Source organism: Lathamus discolor, chromosome 1 (assembly GCF_037157495.1).
Source record: "Lathamus discolor isolate bLatDis1 chromosome 1, bLatDis1.hap1, whole genome shotgun sequence".
Lineage (NCBI taxonomy): Eukaryota > Metazoa > Chordata > Aves > Psittaciformes > Psittacidae > Lathamus > Lathamus discolor.
In genome coordinates, this window is record NC_088884.1 from 42,643,611 (window position 1) to 42,669,924 (window position 26,314).

The window sequence follows — 26,314 nt, forward strand, 5'->3', positions numbered from 1 at the left end:
TCTCAGATGCCCTGCTTGCAGGGCACATATTGCTGCTGAAGGTGATGGCTGGCAAGACCCTGTTCTGCCTGCCCCGGGGCAGCCCCCACTGGTCCCAGCCTCAGGAAGCCCCCAGCCCCTGCTGCACCCAATACAAAACCCACAATATGACTGGATCCATGATGCGTGAATTTCTACTCACTTCATCCCATTTGGAGTATCTCAGTGAACAGATAGCACAATTTAAATTAAAATAGTTTTTGTATTTCATGAGCTGATGCATGTCAGGGAAGAAAGACATAGGCTATACTGTCCTTTCTCTGTTCTCTCCACTGGGAGAAAAGAGGCTGAAGGAAGGAGCCCACCAGTGGCAGAACTTCTCTCCAGCCAGATCCAGGAATAAAAGTGTCCCTGGGGCACGCAAGGTAACAATGTATAAGTCAAAATAGGGTTCTGAGCAGCATACAGCCACAAGCTATATACATATATATGTATATACATATATATACACATATATATATATATACACACACGCATATTTATAAAACCTTTGTGTCAGGTATCCCACTGTTTCTTCCCATGTCATCTGTTTACAAGCAGGGAACTTCAAGACTTAACATAGGAGAAGAGCTGTTGCCTCCAGCGATTTCATGTCAAGTATTCAGGACACAAAACTGGCACTTCTAATTCCATTTAGACTCCTGCAGGCAGCCAGTGCCTGAAATCCAGAGATCTGTTTTGTAGATGCACACTGTGGCAGGCTTTGTCAACAGGAGAAAAACACGTATTTGTCATTTCCCCTAGACAATAGGGAAATAGAGTTGCTGTGGCAGTTAAGATTTTAATCTTCACCAGGGCAGATTTCAGACCAACGTCATACTGATGCAAAGTTACACAGATGCAAACACTCTTCAGTCCTTACCATTGCCTTTCCCACCCCATCAGGGTCTCCCATGATTGCTAACTGGAGATCATCTTCTTTCCTTTCACATCAATAGTGATGGCCTGCTTACTTGTTGCACTGCATCATCATCATCACGATCAGGAGATCTCAGGCTGACTATTTAACTCTTTGCAGTTCTTTTCATTTGCATGATCTCATGTTCTAGTGGCTCAACCAGATATTATTTTCAAATTGTTCAGTGATAGACAGAGATGCAGCACATGTTCAAATGTTGCTTTTCTGACAGAGTTGCTTTATGTTACGAAGGCTAAGAACAGACTTCTATCAGGTCTGCCTTTTCCAGGCAGATTAATCAGAACGCACTGTACTTCATGCTAGCCTGCAATCTCAGTCAGAAGCTGAGATGAGCAGAATATGTAAGTATATTGCAAGCTGTTTTCCAGGTGTGAGACATACTTACGTAACTCAGAGATCCCTTTTGCAGGCTTTTTAAGTGATTGGCGCAGTGCAAGCTGGCTATAGCCTAAGGCAGAAATTGCATATTTTGTTGTTGTCTTCTTATTAAAAGAGGATTAACATTGCTTTTTGGATCCCATAATGGTGAAGAGAGGCTTTTAGAAAGTAGTATACTTGTCATTTCTTGGAAATGATGCCGTTTACTTTAAAAATGTATCGCTATGTGTTTATAACCATTTATGAGTAAAGTTCTGGGAACATTACACATGTTGTAATGACATCACTAAAAACTCTTTTGAAGGACCCTGTAATATTTGTCTAGATGTAGATGTAGGCTCTTTTCTCATCAGTCCTTACCCAAAGTCTGTGCTAATGTCTTTAAAGCACATGTGAAATTACAGAAGTGCAGAGAGCTTTTGCATTTTGTATGACTCAAACAACACATATGTAAGCAGCAACTGATTATTCTTTTGGTCATCTAATCTATATTAATCCTACATATGACAGCAGTGCTCAGGAAACAGCCAGAGGGCTCTGTGGAGAAGGGGTTGTTACAACCCAGAATAATAAATAGCCCTTCCCTGAATGTGATCCAGTTTGCAGGCCTGCTTAGTTTGGCTGTATGGGGATAAGGCTATGGGAATACCTGGGAGCAGCACCACTTTTCTTGCTGTTAATGAGGGACAGAGGTACGCAGGACTGGTTAGATGATGATGTGCAAATAAGGCTTGAGGCTGAGGTCAGAAGGCTGCAGGAAAACACAGGAGGAAGGTTTACAACAAACAGCCTGTCACCACAAAGAATGCACATCTTGTCAAACATAGAGGGTAGGGTCAGTCTCCAACATTTCTATTTAAGCTACTTTCACAGCTTCTGCATTGTCTGCCTTGTTGGGCTGCTCCTTGCAACACATCCTTATTATCTTTATCACACCCCAGGGAAAGAAGATACCACAGGGGTGTTAGGTCCTCACTGGGTCATCTTCCACATGGGTCTGAGTTTCAGAGTAAGCGTGACCCCACTGCCTACTTACACCCCACTGGTGGGTAGTGCTTGCATAAGCCTCTTTTCTAGGTGCTCAGCTAGCTGATATAGCTAGAGTGAGTTTCCTGTTGGAAACAATTCACTGCAATGGAAACAAAACAGTAGAAATGGTACTGATAAGTAGTAGTACTGATAGTACTGATCGGTACTGTAGTACTGATGATTTTGCTGAAGGCATTTTCCTTGCTTACTGGATGGTACAACATACTGCTGCTGGAACAATATTCCTAATTTGGTCAGTGGAAGGCCTAGGTGGGAAAAGGCAAGAAACGAGACTGAGGTGATTTTAATAGTATATTTAGTAACTCCCTCATTAAAGTTTTTAGTAAAACCTCTCAGTGCAGTGATTTGTTTCTGAAATTCAGAGGGAGCTGAGGAACAATAGGGTATCACTGCTGGCGATCAGAGTAAATTAGCCTTCACTTTGTTATGGTTTATCTATGCAGAAACAAGTTGAAATATTTTGAAAATAAAAGAAAAAGGAAAAAATGTCTTTCACAAATGGGAATGGTTTTAATGTTTCCATGGCACTTGCTACAAATACGATGTGCTTGTTCTATTCCACGCCTGTGATTTGACAAATCAGCATATACTGAAGATGTTTAGGTTGACTATTTCTTGTGCAAATCTCTTGTAGCTGAAGACAGACTCAGAGAAGCGCTCAGTTACAGACAGCGAAACTTGGGGCAGCACTGAAGAGCTGAAGAAACCTGAGGAAGACTTTGACAGCAGCGTAGACAGCAGTGGCAAGTGGAAAGGCCTTCCCTCGGGGCTGTCTGAAGAGTCAGAGAAGGGGGGGCAGAAAGCATCCTTCTCTGTTTCACAGACCGGATCCTGGAGGAGAGGCATGACTGCACAAGTAGGAACAGCTCAGTCCAGGCAAAAAGCAGGAACAAGTGCACTCAAGACTCCAGGTAGGAAACTTCTGTAGTTCAGATTACAGCATTGAAATTAAGGCTTTATACTTAGAATTTATCTATAAGCAGTCAAGAATCTTTAGTGGGCTAAAAATGGCTATTATAAATGTGTGACAGACATGAGGAACTGTAAGCATATTGTTAGTTCTTTTCATACATGGCTGCAAGCCAAGATTGTGATAATATACTAACTTGCTCATCTCTACAACTGTTAGTTTGCTACACTGCATACTAATAATTTATTAATCATACATTAATATATCCATAATGAAAATTATGTTTTCATTTTATTTTACTATCATTTTACTATGTCAACTTGTATTAAGGAATTGAGTATTTTGGGACTCATCTGTGCCTTATCTTTGTCCTTTAGAAAACCTGTACCTTTGATAATTGAACATATGCATAGAAATGGGCAAACATTAGAAGCTGAGATAAAAAGACTTAACACTCAAGGGAGGGGATTCAAAATCAGTGTTTCTGAGCTAAAGCTGGATTGTCACATTCCAGATACTGCACATATTCTGAAGTTCACTGTTAAGAGTCCAAAACTTGTAAAAAAAATCTTTTTGCACTCTTTCTTCAGTGCTAGATGATTTCTTCCCTAATTTTGAAAGGCCTCTTAGAAATAGTAACCTCTTCTACAATCCAGTTTTGAAGCAAAAATCCATAGTTGGTGGAAGACATCATTATTAAGACCATGTAGTCCCTCATTTTACTAGGGAGATTTTAATTCTTTGCAGGACATTTGCTAGACCTTTGTCATGTCCTGACAAAGTCCTGCATGACCATGCTTTAACCATCAGTTATGAAAGCAACTTCTTTTTTCTTTATTCTTCTCAGAATAAATTCAAATCCTTTGTGAGACTCTTTTTTTCCATGCAATGTTTCTGCTAAACATTTTTCAGCCTCTGGTCTACAAGATCCCTGAGGAGCTTTGCCACAGGCAGTGGTCAAATGAATGCAGAAATCTTAGAATCATAAAATCATATGATAGTAAAAGGTGTACTGCTTGCCAAGCTAAGTTTCCCAGATCCGTTTTGCTGAAGATGAGCAGGCAGCCACTGTGCAACAAAGAACTGAGACCTTATTGTTTTGAATGATATACTAATAGTCTGTGTTTGCTGTGTAGGAGTCTGATCTGTACGTTGGTGTGTGCATGTAGCATAGAATGTGCACTGGATAAAAACATGGGTGGATTTAGTTCTGACTTATAGGAGTCGCTCTTTACTACAGTTTAGTTCCTTCAGAGAAATTTGGCCACCCACCTCCGAATTTTCATAATCTCTCGAAGTGTGAATTAAAAACTTTGTTATTTGTTCGTTATTAGGAGCACACAAAAGATGCTTAATGAGAGATTAGAGTAAAAGAGAAATAGCATTTTTTGTCTGTTTGTAAACTAAGTATTTTCTTTTAAGATAGAAGAGAATATCTTATTAAACCTCTCTGAATTTTACAATAATATTATGTGAAAATATATGGTATCTAGGCATGTGTCAGTGCAGTATTGAAGGCAGCCTCTCAGAAAATCAAAAATCTTAAGAAGATATGAAGGACATGACAAAGACTAACTCATATAACTGGTATAGTTATAGATATATATATACATACCATGATGATATAATCTCTCCCTGATATTTTTGTGTAACTAAAACCAGAAAAAGCTTAGTTTTAAGCTAAAAAGATGTAATCAGTGAAAACTAAAGAACTCAGTAAGTACCACTAATTTCTACATGCACAATTAATGTCATACATCTGGAAATGTTAATTACACATCATGTTTTATTTTCAAATATTATTTCTTACACATAGAAATATTATTAACAGGAAAAAAAAAAGCCAAATAAAATTCCTTAGAGTTCATTCAGGATAATTTTTTACACCTATGTTCTCTAGCTACATATGAAACTGGAAGTTCCCAGGAGAATTTTAAGCTCTTAACACCTAATGTTTACCTGTAATGTATCGTACCTGCTACTGGCTGCTGATGAGGGACCAAACACCAAATTAGTCTGTTTTCTTACGGTAGTTTTCTATTTGTGTATTTTTTCATTTTTGAAATTGCAACCATATAGTGTGGCTATCGAGACGTTCCAGCTTAAACACAAATGACCTTTTCAAATATGCTTTCATTTAGGAAAAACAGATGATGCAAAAGCTTCAGAAAAAGTGAAACCCCCCCTGAAAGGAGCCTCCATTCAGCGCTCTCCATCAGATGCAGGAAAAAGTAGTGGTGATGAAGGAAAAAAGCCTCCCTCTGGCATTGGGAGATCAACTGCTACAGGGTCGTTTGGATTCAAGAAGTCCGGAATGGGATCTTCTACAATAATCACCACAAGTGGAGCAACCATCACGAGTGGGTCAGCAACTCTAGGGAAAATGCCCAAATCTGCAGCCATTGGCGGGAAGTCCAACGCAGGGCGGAAAACAAGCTTAGATGGTTGTCAGAACCAGGATGATGGTGTCCTGCACATGAACTCAAAGACAACTCTGCAGTATCGAAGCTTGCCTCGCCCATCAAAATCCAGTGGCAGTGGAATCCCCGGCAGGGGTGGCCACCGCTCCAGCACCAGCAGCATTGACTCCAATGTCAGCAGCAAGTCTGCAGGTGCTGCTGCCAGCAAACTACGAGAGCCAAGCAAGATTGGGTCTGGGCGGTCCAGCCCTGTCACCATCAACCAGACAGACAAGGAAAAAGAGAAAGTTGCAGTGTCTGATTCCGAGAGCGTATCGCTGTCCAGTTCCCCCAAATCCAGCCCAACTTCAGCGAGTGCCTCTGGCACACCAGGACTTAGGCAGCCGGGATCCAAATACCCAGATATCGCCTCACCCACCTTTCGAAGGTTAGTGCTTTTGTATGGATTCCTGAAGTTGCAGTATATAAAGCAGGGATTTTCAGTGTCTTGAAGTACTGGACAAAAAGCCAGGACATATTTTGCCACAAACAGAGAGCCAAGTACAAAAAAAAAATATAAGGGTAATATTTCTTTCACCCAAAATTATTATTTCTCTAAGACTTTCCCAGACCTAAAATGTGTGTTCCTTGAGCTTTGAGTATTTTAGGTGCATTCCCTTAACAATGTTTTGAAGGCTAGAAGTTGGACTTGATGTCCTATGGGTGTCTTCCGACTTAAGATACTATACGATTCTAAGTTCAGGCACATGGCATGCGAAGAAGGACACTGTGTTCAGGCGCATTCTCTTACTGGAACAGGCAATAACATAGCCTGGTCAGGAAACTGAAGAGCTCTATAGCTTATAATAAAGTATTCACTTTCATGTTGTTGGCAGCTCCAGCTGCAAACGTTTCATTATTTTAGCAGCTTTGTTACATCCTTCATCACAAACATTAGCAAAGCTAAATGGTCAATTGTAAATGCCCCATTTTAACGTTTCTGGAAATATAAATGTGGATGAGATATGAATTAGAATGGAGCCCTTGGACTGCTGGAGGAAAGGCCAATAGTGCCCTCTTGTGCCTAGCTACCAAAACAGCATCTCCAGACTTCTGGGGAGCTGCAGCTGATTTTTGTAGGCTTGGTAATATGTGAAACAGATTCCTACGTTATTAACCATGCTTACTTTACATCACGATAAGTTTTGCATTTATTTATTATTGATTAATGAGCTGCACCTTTACTGCAGCTTAAAATATTTCCAGTAAGACATTAAGTCATCACATGACCCTTTTATTTCAGCAGTTTTAGAGGACTGGGGGTTTATTTTTTCATCATCACAGTTGAATTTTCTTCTCCAGAATTGCTGGAAGAAATTTCATCAAATACACCTCTGTCATGAGTACCCTTGGAGAAAAACTGAGCCCATTTAGTTCTGGTACAGTTTATTCTGTCTGAACGGTTACTACATGACCGATGACCACACGACCATCTGTGCAAAAGAACAACAAGAGGGAAATTTTACACAGATACTTACATGTTTATTAAGCTATGAAGGATTTTGCAAGTGTTTGTTGCAATCAATGTAGCTGATTTGAGAAGTGAGGGGTTTAAAAGCTAATGACCTAGCTGTGGGAACACTTAATTACTGAATTTGGGTGAAAGTGTAATCTGTTTATGCACTAATAAGATGAAAATGTGATTATTTTACCTCTCTCTGGGGTGGTCTGTATGTGCAAAGAGCACATCTGAACAGGAGTGAGAGCTGTTGCTAATGAAACAAACCCTGATTATTGTGATATGGTTAAGTGAATTTAATTTTGCAATGCGATTGAACAAGTAGGTAGGCATGATTTTAGTAGCAGTAATTAAAAATGTGTAGTTTGGCTCTTAGGATGTTACGCCATGAATGTTTAATGTGGCTATCAGTTTCTCTAAAGCTATTTGTTTTACATTTAGGTTGTTTGGTGCCAAGGCAAGTGGTAAAGCTGCCTCTGCACCCAGTACTGAAGGTGTGAAACCCACATCGGCAATGCCCAGCCCTAGTACCACATTGGCACGGCAAGGCAGCCTGGAATCGCCATCCTCGGGCACAGGCAGCATGGGCAGTGCAGGTGGGCAAAGTGGTAGCAGCAGCCCCCTCTTCAGTAAACCTTCGGACTTAAATACAGATGTTGTAAGCTTAAGTCACTCCTTGGCTTCCAGTCCCGCCTCAGTGCACTCTTTCACATCAGGTGGTCTTGTGTGGGCTGCAAACCTGAGCAGCTCTTCAGCGGGCAGTAAGGATACACCAAGTTACCAGTCCATGACTAGCCTTCACACCAGTTCCGAGTCTATTGACCTTCCTCTTAGCCATCATGGCTCTCTCTCTGGACTGACAACAAGCACTCAGGAGGTTCAGAGCCTGCTCATGAGGACTGGAAGCGTCAGATCTACTCTTTCGGAAAGGTGAGCTTGCCTATAGGTACAGTGACCACAGAACCAGTGAGAGGCAAAAGTACAGGAGCCAAAAGTACAAACCCTCCACTTGTTTTCCTAAAGGGACACTGTTTAATTAGCACCTTAGTCCTAGGCAGTGGAATCAACTGCCTTTTAAGTTTTACAAGCACTTTTTCTGTTTTTAAAAGTTTTTTTAGTTCCCTTGTTCTGGAGAACAGCCAGAAACAAAGGGGAAAATTGTCTAATTAAAGGCAAACCTAAACTGTCACATGATTCTGTCATGCTGTATTTGCCTGCTGTCCCAGCAACTGGCAGCTCGAAAGCTGTATCACTGCCCTCTTGCTAACAAATTTTCTCTAGTAGTAGGACCCCACCAGTTTTCTTCCCATTAACTCAAAGCACAGGCAGAGCTGGTCGGTCCCTACATTCAGCCTACCAGTCTTGCCTTAAAATTCTTAGTCCTGACAAGTTGCTTCTTACATGGCAGTCATTACACAAATCCTTACTAAAAAGCGGTTTCACTGGCAGAGGAACAGTTTACAAGATGAGACCCTCACTGTACGCAGTCCTGGAAAATGTCTGGAAAAAAGAAAAACAAGAAAGGGTTCTCCTCTGTTTGTTCTGTTAATGTTTTTTGCGATATGCAGATGTTTTACAGTTTTAAGTTATATTATAAAGGGGTGCAACCACTCTGGCACAGTTGTACCAAGATTTTTATTTTGGTTTTTTTGTGAAACATTTATTTGACTTTTGCAAGAAAGAAAAAATAGTCTTTGCTAGGTGGTAAGTAATTTGCACTTCCTCGGGAAGTCTTCAACATTTGACAATGAAACTCTTACCTCACATGGGGACTGAAAAAGTCAGTATTAAATATTTCATTAGCCTTTGATCCAAAAAAGTAAATACTACTGAGTCAGTCAGAAATATTTTAAAAATTTTAAGGTTAAACTTAGTTGTTTAACACACAATCGTTTAAAGGAAAAAGATCTTTTATATACAATAGGATTTTTTTTCCCTCTTATATATACCCAGAGATTTTTCAATACCAATCCTTTCCATGGAAAGATTTCCCTTTCAGTGAATCGGCATTAAAAAAACAAAACAAGCACAAACAAAACCAAAACCCTGAACAACTCTTTGCCAAATCTAGATGTAAACTCTCCACACATTTTATCTTCTTATGTTACATTCATAAGTATTACTGTATCAGCTAAAATCACACCTCTTACTAATATAATTACAACACAATAAAAAATGTGTGTGTCCAGATAATGTATGTTAACAACAGTAGCTAAAAATATGTTGATACATTAGTAAGTTGTTGTTTTCACTGTGCCTTTAATTTTTAAATACTAATTTGCATTGTGTGCCATGAACTGAATGTGACAATATTTCTTAGAAAGTTACTAATTAATACTTAAAGTATAAAAAACCCTACTAATATTTACTGCTACATGTATGGATAGTGAGGTCAATAGAATGATGTGGAAGATTATGAATTTATGCCAAAGATCCTGTGTATGCAGAGGATGTTTAATATCACATTTAAAATGTTAATGGTTTGGCATCAGCTCCTGAGCATCCCCCATTAGTAATACTTCATGTATTTATTCAGTTACTTAATTTCAGTGGTTCCAAATGCTTTGCCTTTGGCAATATCTTTAACTTTCATATTTGTCCATATGGGGATATTATGATGGCATCCAGAGAGAGACATTTATTATGTTAATCTGGCCTCAAAACAAATACATGTACCTAGAGAAAATGGTGTCATTCCTTGAATTATAACCCCAACAGGTTTTTTGCAGTTTGATTTTTCTGAGAGGAGTGTTACAATTTCTGTGTTATTTTATGTAGTAAAACCTACATGTAGCAAAGTATTTTTTTCACAACAAAAGCATTGGTTTGCAACATTAGATATGTTTGACAGCAGATTATGTCCTTTTTCCTTTGTAAACTCAGCTTATATTTGAGATGCCTCTGGCAAAATTGATTATAGCTTTGCATGGCATAAAGAGTTGTCGGCACAGAGGCTTATTCTTTTTCTTCAGTCACTATAGAGCTTGCAAAAGACTGAACAAACAGTCTGTATAGTGTGATATAGTAATACAATGTAGAGACAAAATCAGAAAGACCAAATCACAAAATGAGATATAGCTATCAAGCGACTTGAGTCTATGCAGAGAAAGCCTAGGGAAAACTAAAAGAGGAGAGCTAATAATAGATGATGCAAATAAATGCGGGTTTGCTTCACTGAAGCATTAACTGTAATTTGATAGCTAAACATCACCAATGGCAAGTATGCTAAGAGAGAGTGAAAAGGTTAAAAGGTTACTCCAGTTTATTGGTCCTGATGAACTTTTCACTTCACTGCTTCAGACATAGTCCCTGCAGAAAAAACCCTGCAGTCATTATGACTGAAGAAGAGGTTTGAAAAAGTCTGTGCTAAGGCAGGAGTGAAGAGGAGGTATGGGCTGGAAGATGAGGGGACTGTGGGCAAGGCCAACTTGCCTCTATTCCTGGAAAAATACAAAGGATATTAAACAAAATGGGCTAGGTGACAGATAACATGGGATTAACAACCTTTTAAATGAGACTAATTTAATTTATTTGCAGAGAAACAGTCTTTGTGAGTAGAGGAAAGGGACTAGTAGATACAATAAGACATCCTGGACATAGAAAAGCTTTAGGTGCTGTTTCAAATAACATTTGCATAAGAAAATTAAGGAAATAAAGTAAGGTGCTTGACCATTTGGTAAAGACTTCTCAAAGACTAATGATCAATGATATGTTAGCCTGAAGGGATATAACAGGGCAGGATATACTTCCACAGATAGATGCAAAATTACGAGGCTATTTTCAAGAAAGAAAACAGGGTCTAAGGGGTTGTAGTGTTTTGCTGGGACAAAGCATTTTCTCACTACTTTGAAAATGAAAGTTTCACATGTAAATCTTAGAAAGTTGTTATCCCATTCTGTTTTTTCATGTGAAAGCTTTAACTTGAAGACTTTGAGACATCAAGTTTTAGGAAAGATTTGATGTAACTGGAAAGAACATCTACATTTCTTGCTAAGGACAGTAGCCCTTGGCTGCCTTCCAAAAAGCAGTCACTTGCCATGGAGACAGCAAGTCTGCAAAGTCTCTGCCCACACATTGCTCCAGGGATGATCAGACATTGCCTACACCCACTCTTCAGGCTCCCCACGAAGCAATGGTGTGGCATGAACACATAGCTCTTTGACCACTGCTCTATTGTTACAGGGTCAAAGTTTACCCCAGCCAAATTTCGTGTCATTCAATGAAACTCTTTTGCACTGTAACAATCAGAAAATAGGTTCAGTAAATACTGTTTGCTTTTTCAGCAAAAATTGCATCTCCCTCAGGAACCTTTGCTGGTTTTGCGCTAGCAGTAGTTATTTAGAAAAGTCCTAGCAAGGTAACTTCCTATGTGGGAGAACACTTATATTTTCTCTTAGGACAATTTAGAAGGATTAAAATAATCAAACAGGTACTTGTATTCTAAAGTAAAACCATCTACTGGGGTTAATTGGTGAAATATCATTGATTTAATTGATAACATTTTCCAGGTGGACACATCACCAGTAAGTAGTTCTTTTGAACCCTTATTGCTGTTGGGCACTGCAAATTTGTGTTTTTCTTCTGCTGGGTCTGAGTGACACAGCAAGAGATGCTTAAAAAATGCAGAAATCTAGGAATTAAAAATGGGCTCATCAGTGGTAATGACTGCATTTTAAGATTAGCAGAGTGGAAGTGGTTTCTAATTACATGACTGGCTTGCTCTGGTTTACTTTAAAAGAATATTTAGTTTTAAGGGTCATGAAAATGCATTGAAATCCAGTTAAGCTCTTCAAGACCTACAGTTGTTTTAAATTATCATCGTTTTAAGGTGTGAAACAGTGCATCATGTGTCACATTATCTTTTGTGTTTAACCATTTGTAGAAACCCACTTATAAGATCCATATCATCTTGAGGCACCCTGTCCTAGACCTCCCTAGGTGTTTCTTAGCTTGCAATAATTTCTTTTATTCCCTAACTGCTCTGCAACAATTAGATATAGCCCAAGGATATGGTTTTATGGCCCTTTCCCAAGCTAACCTCAACACAAAGGATAGGTAGGAAACTGAGAACTATAAGGCTTCCTGTAATTTCCCCTAAGAGAACTTTCAGAGGTTTCAGCAGTGCAAAAGAAACAAAAAGGGACAGCAATACAATGGGCCTGATAACTTCAGCCTACATCTGCATGCATTTTCCTGCAAGACTGCTTTTTGCAGCTGACATGGCAAATCAGGAGTGCTATGATATTCTCATCTCCTCACTTTCTGTTACTTGTTTTGAGCTGAAGAGACAGATGTGCATGTACGTACCACTTCAGTCAGGAAAGGATATTTCTTTTCACATCAGCTTTAGAGATCTTTTGAGCACTGAGGTCAGTTTAGTTCTATTTATCAGAAGTGCAGTTTCTGTAGAAGTAATATGACCAGCTTTTGTTGTAAGAATGCTTTTAGATACTAAAAAGATATGCACAGTTATCAGTCTGAATTAATAGTTACATGGAACCATGGTTAATGGTTTCATGTAATTATTTGAACTCTAGGAGCATCTGTGCAAGATTTAGTGTTTTAAAAATGAATGAGTGTTTGCTTTGCTCACTTTTATACAGTGGCAATAACTCCATGCTAACACTGAAAAATATTCAGCCCTATTTCATTTGAGTATCTGAATTCACAGATATTTGTAGCAAAATTCTGTGGTCACTATTAGGCTACTTAGATGACTGACTTACAACTTTTGACTTGTGGATTGGTTTAAAGGAGCACTGATGGGCCTATTTATTTTTTCGATAATGTGCTATAGATATTTTTGAAATACATAGAACTTCAAGTTATAATATTAGCAAATGTATTGTTCATTAAGTTGTTTGAAGTATTTGCAGAAGAAACTGGTGTTATCACAATTATATTTATTGATTGAAATTTAGAGGTTGATAAAAGTACATAAAGAAACATCCAGGCCCCATTCTTTTCTTCAAAGAACTAAAAGCCACATGGATCATAAATCCAAATTAATGTTCTTTTTTTATTAACCAATCTTGGTCCTTTTAGTTATATTGGGAGCAAAATGCTGAAAAGGTAGCCCTCTTTCTTATAGACAACTTCCCTCACATGGATCGTGATAGCTGGGCCTGTGCTGAAATCCTGCTAATTTCTCCTTCCACTTGTTTAAACTAGCAAAATTGCCTATAAAACTTCCTGGTGTTAAGAGTGGTTTACCTCCATTAGTCTGAGCCGTAATGGTGGGGCCACCAGACACCAGGCATGAACACTGTTTTCACTGCCTTTATCTGCCTGGATCAAGGTTACATGACAGCAGGGAACCCAGCATGCCCAGCACAATAGAAATGATCTTTAATAATGGTGTGAGAGTTTTCTTGAGTAGGAAGGGTCCTAAGTTACTGTTGCTCTCAGAGGTGTGATTATGATATGTAATACAGAAACTTTCTGAAGCCATTTTGCAATTTAATCCATACGGTCACACTGAGTTACATTCTTAGGGGAAAAAAACACTGCAACACTTACTTGATGATGACTAGTACAAATTCAACCCACACTTGTCAGTGATTGATCTACCAGGTCTTCATAGGGAAATGCCCAAATGACACTTACTTGAAGGAAAGCTAGAGGTTGCCCTTCTAGTGATGGGGTTTAAATTAGGAAAACTCCAGCCTTAGATTTCTTTCTGGTAATCAGCCACTCTGCCACTATGTGTGCATGAATATGAAATAACACTGATCTAGTGCCACTTTTCATTGCCCACACCATCACCTTACTGTGTGAGCCCAACAACAACAGAAAGCCAAAGGTCTGTATGTTTAGCACACATTTCTACATGCAGAAATGTCATTTGGCTTCTGGCAAGGCCATTCTGTCTCTTAGCAGGTGCCACAACCTTCATTTCTTTTGGAAATCTATTGGCCTATCATAAGCAACTGTGAAAAATAAAGATTCATACTGTGACCATATGATTCTCACACAGATTGCAGGGTGAAGCTGTAGGAAGGTTAGAAATTCTAAGAAGGACTTCCTTCTGACTTGGACAGTCTCCAAATTACTATTGACCCAGCCCAGAGCATGTCTAGTTAAAAAATGAAGGTGCGGCAGCCCATGTCCTATTGTCCCCTCCAACAAGTTAGGCATTTATCATGAAAGATATATTAAAAAGCATTAAATGACCTTCTGTTATACACACAAATCTAGGCCTTTAAAAATTTGTAATTCTGAACAGTCCTGTTTACTCTATGTCCTTAGGGATTTTTTTTTTGTTTTAACAGCATGCAGCTTGACAGAAATACACTACCCAAAAAGGGATTAAGGTATCTTTTTTTTTTTTTTTTTTTTGAGCATGACTGCTGCTTCTCTTGTTTTTTTCTGTAACCTTTTCTACACTGTCTTTCCTTTTCTTTCTCCTTTTGTTGATCCTGTTGCCAAGAGTTCTTGGTATTTATATTCAAACCAGAAAATGTAGATTTTAACAATGGACTTTGTCTTTCCAAGTCTGCCTAGTGAATAAATGTCCTTTCAAGATATATCATGTAAGTGAATACTGTTAAGGATAATTTCCTTATGTAGTGAATCTTAAAGGGCATTGAATCCTCGTGAGCTAAAATGTACAGAACAAGATACTTTTAGAATTTCAATGGAACTAACTGCTGAAAACATTGAGAAAAACAAGATTTTAGAGGTGGATCTGAACTTGAGCTCTAAATACAAACACTCATGCAATTTGTATTGAAGATACAGTAAAGGGTATGGTTAGAAAATGCTAGTTTTAATATCCAAGCTTTTCTCTCCTCCATGGTTAAAACAGGGGATCGCTTTCTGGTTTCATCAGGCACAGAAGCCTACCACCCTAATCCAGGAGGGAGATTTGGCAAGCAATGACATATGTACATGCACACAGACGCTCTGAACCCTTTCAGTCCCTGAAATTACATGATTGAATTTCTCGAGTTATTGATAAATAATAGTTTAGGAAATTTTAAGATAATGCTAAAGTGATGTCACTTAGAAATCACCTTCTGCTCTTCTGCACTAGCTGTGTCTTAATAAGAATTTAATCAAATTTTCTGTTATACCAAAAAAATCATTTTGGATTCAGAGAGAAGGAAAAAGGTGGAAGACATGAAAGAGGCACAAAGGGGACCCTGCAAGGGTACACTGGGATAATTGAGGTTTGTGGCTGTACAAAGGTAATGGTGGCTGAAAATGAAATGGAGTGGGAAAACAGCTTATAGGCATATAGGCCCGATAACATCCCAGAAAGACCGTCAGTTTGATTTAATATGCAGAGATCCCAGTCCAAGACCCAGATCCTGAATTCTCATTTTGCCATCTTTCTGATCTGATAACCACTGAGTAACTCTGCTCTACCACATTAATAAGCAAAGATCATAGCTGTCTTTTTGAAGGAGAAAGGAAGTAAGTATTTAATCAGGACAAGATGTTTTAATGCCATAAAATATTGTACAAAACCCCAAGCACAACATGAGAACTTACATGTTCATTTAATCTGCTTGCTAAGCAGAATACTTGTGCCTCACAAGCCTGAAGCCAGAATATCAAAATCCCTTTCTGCTCTGCTGTTTGGGGAGCACTGATGGCTCATTACAGTGGTAAAGAAGGTGCTCATTTCTCAGCAGGAGATTGTGCTGAATGAAGCAAGCTATTGCAGACATTGCTAAAAACAATCTCTTGGTTAAGACCCACACTACCTGCGTATTTTGATGCTTACAACTGCCTGAATTGCCCTTCTTTCAGCCCAGCCAAGAGAGGCTAGGCCCGGGAGTTATCAGTTCTCCCTCTTAACCCAAGTGTCGAGTTGCACTTGTTTATTGGTTTTCCATAGGAAGCAGTTGATGAATGATTTCATTGCCAGACTTCTTCCTTACAGAGTACTTGTTTCAGCTAATTCTGTATTTTTCCTGTCCCTTTCCCTCCCCCTAGTTTGGGGCAGGGCACAATGCCAGGTAGCATTCAGAGCGGCAGACCGCACGTATGACTGAATAGCTGTCATTACTGATGCAAACTACTTTTCAGAGTTGTTGATCTGCTTCACTGCTGTCCTCTAACCAACTGCCCTCATGATCTGTGGCAGATGTCATATTGTAAGCAGCTACTCACATTTCTTGGCTTCTAGTCTGTCCATTCCCCATCCTACCATTACAGTTTCTGAGCTTTTGCATCAACCTGTATACTTCCTATAGCTTTGAAGTCCTTGCCTGTCAGCTCAGTTGTCTGTCTTCTATGGTTTATCATCATATCTCTTTGAAGAAAGGGAATGCTGTGTTGGGGAGGGGGATGAAGAGGAAAAGGGCTTCTGTCCTGTACTTTTTCTGTTGTAATAAGATGGTAAATTTCACCTTGTTAAAATCACTGTTGATAGTCACTTGATTAGACTTTATGTTTTCCAAGAGTTTTGTTCTAAGTGGTGAAGGGCGTTTGTGTGGCAACTGTTTCTTTCTGAACTGTCACCTTGTCATTGTTTTAAGCATGTCAGCTGTGGTTTTTCAGATATACTCCATCATCCCGGCAGACGAGTCAGGAGGAAGGCAAGGAATGGCTGCGCTCCCACTCAACTGGAGGCCTGCAGGACACTGGCAGTCAGTCTCCGCTTGTTTCTCCTTCAGCTATGTCTTCATCTGCAACTGGAAAATATCACTTTTCCAACCTGGGTAAATGCTGTTTCCCTTCACTGTTTCTCCCACTCTAGAATAGAACCGTAAAATTCAACCATTCATATTTCTTCGTTTGCCAGACTTGATAGTTTAACATCTCCATCACCACATTGTGGTACCTCATTAAGGAATGGAAACTTACAGTGTTTTTCATGGAGTCGGCCATGGAATAGACCTCTTATTTTGCACAGATTCTCTGTGGCTTGCCCAAGGAGAAGAAAATCTCAGGCAGACCTGGAAATTGCTTCTAGTTCAAATCTACTCATCTTTTACAATTCACAGTCAGTAGGATTCTTTCCAGAGATTCGATGAATGCTGATCCAGGCACTAAACATCACTTTTTTCCTGTACACAGGTTTGCTTTGAGATAGGCTTTTCCAATCCACTTCAGTGGCTGGACCTTGATATAACTGCACTGGGCCCAGTGCAAATCCTAACCTTGAATGCAACATAATATTTTGGAATGTGAGTCACATTTCAGATTTATTTGATTACAGGTCAAGATTTATATTTGGTTCTTCTGGATCCTGTTTCAAGTTTATCCAACACAAATTTACTTTTGTTAAGAATTTTATTTTTTCTTTAATGCTTAATAGAAAAACACTTTTTGCATAGTGCTGAACACAGTTAGGTTCACAATGAACTTTTGTGTTTTAAGCCCTTACTGTGGAATTAGCAACAACCTTTGAAGCATTCACACTTCCATCACTCTGTCACAGCTTATAGCATCTGTAGGTTACAGTCACTCAAAAGAAATTTGATCAGACATACAAATGTTGGTCTTTATTATGTATGGGAATTGAAGTTGAACAAAGCCACTTTAAAAATGAAGTTAGATCCTGGCTAATCTAGCCACTGCTTTGGATTTCTTCCATGTACTTGCAGTAGTTTTAGACACAGCTCTTTTTAAGCAGTGTTTCTTTCACTATCATTTTCTGCTTACAATTATCTTCTTTTTCATTTAGTTCATAGATTTTGTATTCACAACACAGAGCGATAAGATTATGTTTTTTTTTAAAAAAATCATTTTGTCATTGTCCCTTCCTAATTTCCATTACCATAACCCTATGGAATAATTTGCTCTCACAACACAGTTGCTCTCATAGTTTAGAACTTACAGCACATCTTGCATGATCAAATATAAAATTCCAAACTCTGAGGCTGAATTTGGATAGACAATTGCCTTTTTCTTCTAGGCATTGAGTTCATATGGTCCAGGTGATCCATAACCAGGCTTTCCTTGCTACTGGCAAACAAACTGTGCAAAAGCTGAAAGCAGGTTCATCAATGCTGTTCTAGATTTCAACCACAAGTGATTGGACTACTCCTATTTATTATGATAGAATTCAACTGGCCTGTGCAGCAATTTTAACTTGATATAGTGGTATTTGAATCTCTCCCATTGGTTTTCCATTTTGGTCTGTCAAAGTGAGCGAGTGTGTATTCATAGAACAGTTAGGGCCGGAAAGGACCTTAAGATCATCCAGTTCCAATCCCCCCTGCCATGGGCAGGGACACCTCCCACCAAACCATGCCACCCAAGGCCCCACCCAAGCTGGCCCCGAACACCGCCAGGGATGGAGCACCCACAACCTCCGTGGGCAACCCATTCCAGTGCCTCACCACCCTATCAGCAAAAAATTTCCTCCTTATACTCAATCCAAACCTCCCCTGTCCAAGCCTCAACCCGTTACCCTTTGTCCCGTCACCACAGTCCCCAATGAAGAGTCCACCTCCAGCATCCCCACAGGCCCCCCTCAGACACCGGAAGGCTGCCATGAGGTCTCCATGCAGCCCCCTCCTCTCCAGACAGAGCAGCCCCAACCTTCTCAGCCTGTCCTCATACGGGAGGTGCTCCAGTCCCCTGATCATCCTTGTGGCCCTCCTCTGGACTTGCTCCAACAGTTCCATGTCCCTTCTATGTTGAGGACACCAGAACTGCACACAATACTCCAGGTGAGGTCTCATAAGAGCAGAGTAGAGGGGCAGGATCACCTCCTTGGACCTGCTGGTCACGCTCCTTTTGATGCAGCCCAGGATACGGTTGGCTTTCTGGGCTGCGAGCACACACTGAAGCCGGCTCACGTTCATTTTCTCATCGACCAACACCCCCAAGTCCTTCTCCGCAGGGCCGCTCTGAATCTCTTCTCTGCCCAACCTGTAGCTGTGCCTGGGATTGCTCTGACCCAGGTGTAGGACCTTGCACTTGTCATGGTTGAACTTCATAAGGTTGGCATCAGCCCACCTCACAAGCATGTCAAGGTCCCTCTGGATGGCATTGTTAGTGTTACCATGTGTTTTACAGGATTAGTCTCATTCAGCTCCGGTTCCTTGGAAATCATCTGCTTCACCTTTCTGTGGTGGCTTTGTATGTGGGAATAAAAGCCTTTCATTTTCTCGACAGCGTAAACTCCACCTAGCCATGCTCGTCCTACATTACAATTTTGTTCAAAACTAAAATTTACTTAATGAAAATGTGCTTCATTAATAAAGTTTTGTATTCCAGTGAGTCCAACCAACCTATCTCAGTTTAACCTTCCTGGACCCAGTATGATGCGTTCAAACAGCATCCCTGCACAAGACACTTCTTTTGATCTGTATGATGACTCCCAGCTGTGTGGCAGTGCTACATCCTTAGAAGAGAGACCACGAGCAATTAGTCATTCAGGTTCATTCAGGGACAGCATGGAAGAAGGTAAGACTGAGTTACTATTTGGACCAGTGAATAGCCTCCCAAATAGGCTCCCAAAATAGGCCCTCAAGGAGTAGTAAAATGTAAAAATATTTCTTCTGCAACATAAATTTTGTGAACCTTTTTGTCTAATTCTGTTGAGCTGATCTCACAGAACTTCTTTACCCTAAAACATGCAAGATATTTCTTTCACACAGTAATATGCAACACTTTGTATGTCATACATGTATAAGTCCTTTATCAGAAATTTTGGAGGAAAGGAAGCCATTGTTGGAAAATTATTTTATTATTTTTGCCTCTAAATTTGAAGTGTCTGAGCATACCTTGACTACTGTGATTTCTTGGTCCTACTTCTATATTTCCTTCTTTTTTTCCATGTGACAGTGCTACTTAGTATGCCCTTTCTTTTGTAGTAATTTAATTTTTCTAGTTTCCTACCTCCTCCTACAACAAACACTTTGTGAATTTCTGTATTCAACCTCTGTCACTTAATCTGACCTCACCACTTTCTTTATGCAGCTTATTATTATTGGTCTGGTTTCTTTAATACTATATACAGCACCGGGAATTTGGAGAATATTTTGGGGTTTTGTTTTGGTTCTTGTTCTTTTTTAACCACAGAGCATCTGACAACTCTTAATTAAATGCACTGTAACATTCTCTTCTGTGTAACATTTCTGGTAAATCTGATTATTTGCAGAATTCCCATAAGCAAAACATTCTCACACCCTTTAAGTAAAGAAGAAACAGGCAACAACTCCCTCTCCCCCCAAAAAAACCCAAACAAAAACCCAACCTCCCCCCCTTCTTCAAAAAAAATCACCAAAAAACCTAAAACCAAACAAAACACAAAACCCTACAACCCAAAGCAAAAAATCCCACTAAAATTTAATGGAGATTTATTCAACAACATCATCTCATCTATCTTGTTTACTGCAAAGTGATGACAATATAAATGGTCTTTATAATAAGCAAATAGTTTTCCCCTAGCCCCAGAGCTCATAGTTAGGAGATAAAAAGGGAAAAAAAAAAGTCTTAGATGAAATAACAGACAACTAATATTTTCACTTTTCAATTCCCCCTTCTTTATTTTAGATGATATGTCAGGCTGACATCTGGGTATGTAATACTAGCAGTAGGGTGCAGGACAGATCAAGCTGTGAGTTGTCAGCATGGAGAGGATGGCTGACTGCACAGAAGCAGATCATATAATTCAAGGACAGAGGTGACTACAGACCCTTTGCTGAGGAACAGGAAAATTATCAAAGGAAACACTGAAAGAATAATAGAGGAAACAAGGCAAATAATTTATGCATAGAAAAAGAGTGTTAAATCTAGAATTTCAGTAATGGGTCACCAGTGGCTTTGATGAAAGCTTTTTCATTGGTTGCGTTTCATATCCAGCTGGAGTGGATAACCGTGATCAACCTGAGTAAATGAAAGTCGATGCAGCAATAACAGTTTTCAGCAGTTTACGGTCATTAGAGATAAACATGAAATGATGCTGTTAGAAGGTCAACGTATTTTATTTAAGGTAGGAGCTCTGAGGAATTTTAAAGAATGACGTAATGGGTAGAGGCACTGTGTACAAGAGCAGAATGGGAGTTTAGTCAAGAGATTTAAAGCACAGACCAAACACCAAAGATAGATTCAAAGCAACAGGGTTTCAGTGGTCAGTGTACCAGATCTTTATAAGTATTTGCCCAGTTACAAAATTAGATTTAAAGTCTATTTGGTTAACCCGAGTGTTCCTGTATTGTCAGGTTGGCATATGGATGCCAGATAGCTATTAAAGCAAAATAATTTGTTTACCAAATCCTGGGAGATTATAAATATTAAACAAAACCATTTTGAAACAAAAAATGCAAAGAAGTAATGAAATAAATTATCTTCTTTAAAATTCTCTACTAGTGTATCCTTCATCGGGAGTGTCATCAGAAGCCCAAGAGGCAACTTGGTTTCGGTTTAGTCTTCATTTGCCATTTTCAGAGAGGCCAGAAACCGCATTTTTTCCTGCAACATTCACTTGGTGCTCTTGAGGCTGGCTACTGGTTATCAGTGGGAATACGGCACTACTTCTTGCAGTAACCCTTTCACGTGGATTACAAATACCTGGGTCTGCATTGAGCTGAGGAGAAAAACAGCTGAACAAAGCCTGGGAACTCACCCAAGGGAGCGTGGACTGTTTTGCAAAACATAGTCTCATATTAAAATAAGTTTGCTCAGCCTTGGACAGGTGTATAAACAGCTCAATTTCTGGTTTCTTTAAAGAGTGTATTTATCAAGTGTTTTGTTGTCAAAGCAACAAAGGTGATGCTTGGTTTGCTGGTAATAATGGTGAACCTCACTGGCATTCTCTTCCACCTCATACACGGGAAAGTGCTTTTTCTGTAGAACAATCTTTTTAAGTGCAGGAAAAAATATCAATAGCTTTTCTATACTGATAGCTCATAATTGTTCTTTATGAAAGATTGGTTCTCATTTTAAAAATATGTTTAGTTATTGAGCTCCATGGGGGAACTGTTACACCTTGATCAATATTTCATGTTATTTTCTTTTTGTTTTTTTAAGTACATGGGTCCTCATTATCTCTTGTCTCCAGCACATCCTCTCTCTACTCCACGGTGAGTATTTATATATTAGAAAAAAGTTCTGCCCGCCTCTGTTCTTTTTCATTGTTCATGAAAATTTCAATACTTTGAGACCTAGAAGGATTAAAATTGCACTGTAATAAAGCAAGGACATTTATTTTCAGCTTTGGTATTACTGTCATGTTATTTTAGAATACATTATTGTCATGGGTTTATGTGACTTGCTCAGAACTGCTTAAATAAGGTAGTGTATATTTTGAAAGCTGAAAATAAGCTAATGGTCTAGGAGTCTCTCTTTAATGGAGTCCTTATTCTCTTGTATTTGATAACTTTGAGTGATATTCCTTATTTTCAGCTAGTTTTATAATTTCACAATTTACAAAGTGTTTTTGTCCCATTACTGAGGTACGCTTCTTGAAAAACACAAGATTGCTTCAGTGTAAGGGAGATGCAATTGGCAGTTTAAATGTCTGCTGTGGCAAATGACTGTGTTTAGATGTTATTTCCAAAGAGAAATTGTCTTCCAAAGAGAATCTTTAAAAATTATTACTTGTTGTTAATTAAATTAATTAGATTGAGTAATAATTGTATTCCAGCTCAAGCAAGTTCTGCTTTTTTTTTTTTTTCTTTCCTCTCTGTTTTATTGGTTTGGTCTCTTTTTTGATGTCTTCTGCATAATTTGTTGCTTCAGTTGTTCTACTAACAAGAAATCATCCATATGGAAGGAGCTAAACATGTTTGGACATTCCCTTGCTGATACACAACAGTTGCTTTGCAACCTATTCACTTAACTACTATTACATGTTGTACTAGCCCTTTTTCATGGCAGAGCAAGCCACTTATCTGATTTCATACCATGCATTCATGAATAGTCTGTCTCTGCTACTATTTTGTAGTCTTTGCTACTATTTCCCTGTCTATGAGTCACTATGATCAGTTTGCATGGGGAGTTGTCCAAAACTGTAATTCAACCTTTAATGTCAAATTTTAGTATAATATTATGAAGCTTGTAGATGGTAAAAATCAAATTTGCAAGTGACACAGGATGTTTTCAGTACCCGATGAGTCAGTAGGTATGAAATACATCTGCTCTGATGTGTAATATAGCAGAAATTTGCTAATACTTTCTAGTTATATAGCCTGCTATCATTCAAGATTATTGAGTATCTTGGAAATATTACTTAAACCCCATGATATTAAAGAACAGTGTTTTTCCTGCAAAACAAATTTTAAAAGGTTTACCCAAGTGTAAGTGGTATCTTCTGAAACATCTGACTGAATTCACACTGCAGCCAAGCCCCGCTCTTGAAGTTACGGATTATGTAGGCATAATAATGGAAAACATAGAAAAATCTGTAAAGGGCAAGAAAGAAATTAGTATGACAAAATTAGTAGGAATGATTTTTTGATCAGCATTTCTTCTGCTTGATCCCTCTCATCTTGTGAAACAGGTTTAAACTTTTCAGCAATTAATCAGTTGATGCACAAGTGGAATATTGGAATATGAAAGGTTGGCAATCAGTATCACTTCAGCTGAAAGCAGAGAATGATGTTTCATTGTTCAATGTGCCACTTTTCCTTCAGAAGAGCACATGTAACTCACTTTCAGCTGTTACTAGAGTAAAGGAGTACAAGAGCATTTTCAACTTAAACAGCCCAAAATCACTAAGCAGTATTTCTAAAGAGACTGCCTTTCCATAAGTATCTCAATCAATATATTTATCAGGATTCTCAAGCATTGCCTTAAGCCTTGGTGCTAGTGGTTTTCTGCAGCCAAATCACTGGAGAGATTCAAAGTACTAAATAAAGATCAAGACCTTTATGTATTATTACCAAAGGATAGCTGCAAATCTTGAAGTTTTTCTCTGAAGATTGTTTCTTTGAGAATTAGAATATGAGATTCAGAAGAGACATTTCATGATTTGCTGCCAGTGCAATGAGTAAGTCCAATGAGACAGAAGTTCTGCGTATTGGGTTTCTTTTTGATTTACATTTGGGTTTTCAGGAGTTACATGAATAGACTGGAAATCTAGCTTATAGAAATATGCACATACAGAGACAACCGTTTGGTCTCACAGAAAAGTGTGCTCTGTAATCTGATTTAGTAGATTATATGACTGAAATACTGATTCAGTCTCGGCAGTGAGTATATCTAGCTCTCAGAGAAGTTGAAAAAGATGTGTGATAGTGTATATTATGACAAGTTGTCTCTAATTTTAATCTTCTCCTGCTCAGTAGGTGAGACACTGCAGTTTGCATATATTTAGTTCATTGCTATATTTCTCACACTGACTCTCAGCATTAGCTACACTTAGAATCCCTAGACTTCATTAACTGTGCTAAGCCAAGCTCAAAGGAGATGTGTAAGGACATGTCATTTGTATGTTAATATTTTAAGTCTTCAAAAAAAGAAGAAAATTAATCCTTACAAGGGTGGGATGCATGGATATGATGGAGAAGTAGAGGGAGGAAAAAACTATTTCCTATTAGAGCTAATGGCTGAGTGCTGGCTTATAATGGTGTCAGTGCAAAGTCAAGTAAAAATTGCTCAGACGTGTTTGGTTGCCAGATTTTTTTTTAAGTTGATAGTATGCCCAGAGTCATGTTACTTCTCTTTCATTTACTTCTTCCAGTGGCTGCAAAAGTTGACTTGTGGAAGCCACCTCTCTGAACTCTGGGAGAGAGGCAGTGGTTCCTTATATAGTGAGGGAGTCATCTGATAACAATAGGTAGCACTGCCTTCATCTGCAGGGGTTGGTGGTCTAAGGACAAGGGACCATGTCCCCAGCGTATCAGCTTCAGGAAAAAGTCATCAACTTTAGATTTGTTTGGTTGGTTGGTTGGTTTTTTGGCACAGTAGAATTCCTAAAGGAACAGGATATTTCTTACCTATTTGTGACTTTTCATGCACCACACGTTTGAAGCAACAATAATGAGAATAGAATTTAATTTTTTTTCTGTAGGCAGATCTCCTTTTTGTGAATATAGATCAGAAAGTTAGTATGTGTGTCACATGAGTGCTGGCAAATAAAACAGTCGTTGTACTAAATTATTCCCATGTAGTGACGTGCCAGGTATTAGACTAGTTTGAGCCAAGAGCAGTTTTAAGTGTTGCACGGGGGAATATCAGAGTCTTTCTAGTGACTGTTAACAGATAAGCATGTATGGAAAGAGGCATTCTCTAAAAGTCTTCTTCACTATACCAGATAAAGTAAGAAAATGTTTCTGTAACAAATTATTAAAATTCTAATAGCACAAAAGTAGCGCTTAATACAGGCTTAAAAAAGCAGCTATATTAATTTGTAATTACTGCCTCATGTAAGGGAATCTTCCCAGGAACCTTGGGTTTTCTTAGCCTCCCTAGTGTTATTTATAGCTAATTCTTCTACCCACATTTTCCTTTTGCTGCTACTTCTCTTCCAGATAATGTTAGACTGCTTCTCTGAACCTGGGACACCTCAGATCATGGGGTGGATTGTTTTCCAGTACATTAACTGCTTCTTATTTTATGTTCCAAAAGAGTTCCTCTCTCATGGCATGCCATTCTTTTCCATTAGAATCCTACTGAAGCAAGATTTCTCTGTCCACCAGATGATTCCCAAATTAGACTACTCTCATGCTTACAATTCTAATGAGTTCCAAAGTCTTTCAGTTTCTTAGCTTGTTGAAACAGACTGCTATGTAAATAGCATCATTACATAAGAATATGGAAAATATCTAAAATTATTAAATATTATTAGCAAATTTAAGCTGAAACTTTAACTGACCTTGATAGCCCTTAATATTTTGATCAGTACTCTGTATGGAAGAAGTTACTTGGAAGTGCAAATGTGCCTCTCCCATCATGTTCCCTCCATGTATGTTTTACTGATATGCTGTCAACTTCTCTTAGCAGGACTACCTAGTAGGAATATTGCTCAGTAGGCAGTAAAAAAAAAAAGTATGTTTCAGGAGCAGTAATAATCATTACAATGTAAAAGTGCTGGTCTGTGCCATGATGGCGCAGCATGTTTTCTTCTATATTTTAGAAATGTAGCTGTAGTTTCTGCTGCTCTGTTCCTATTCTCCCTTTGTCCACTGTTTCCTATTGTCAGTACGGTCGGTAAACTCTTTGGGGTTTCATCTGGAGTCTTGACAAGTAAG

The 26,314-nt window shown here is 38.8% G+C and overlaps 1 protein-coding gene across 2 annotated transcripts in view; it reads left to right on the forward strand.

Moving 5' to 3' along the window:
- Positions 1-26,314, forward strand: part of NAV3 (neuron navigator 3) — a 265,118-nt gene that overhangs the window by 196,960 nt on the left and 41,844 nt on the right. For both annotated transcript variants that reach the window (XM_065669303.1, XM_065669312.1), the window contains exons 14-20: positions 3,021-3,297; positions 5,438-6,143; positions 7,656-8,144; positions 14,486-14,527; positions 16,725-16,885; positions 19,395-19,583; positions 22,152-22,204. In XM_065669303.1, coding sequence (XP_065525375.1) covers positions 3,021-3,297; positions 5,438-6,143; positions 7,656-8,144; positions 14,486-14,527; positions 16,725-16,885; positions 19,395-19,583; positions 22,152-22,204 — 1,917 coding nt within the window. The remainder of the gene's footprint in view (positions 1-3,020; positions 3,298-5,437; positions 6,144-7,655; positions 8,145-14,485; positions 14,528-16,724; positions 16,886-19,394; positions 19,584-22,151; positions 22,205-26,314) is intronic.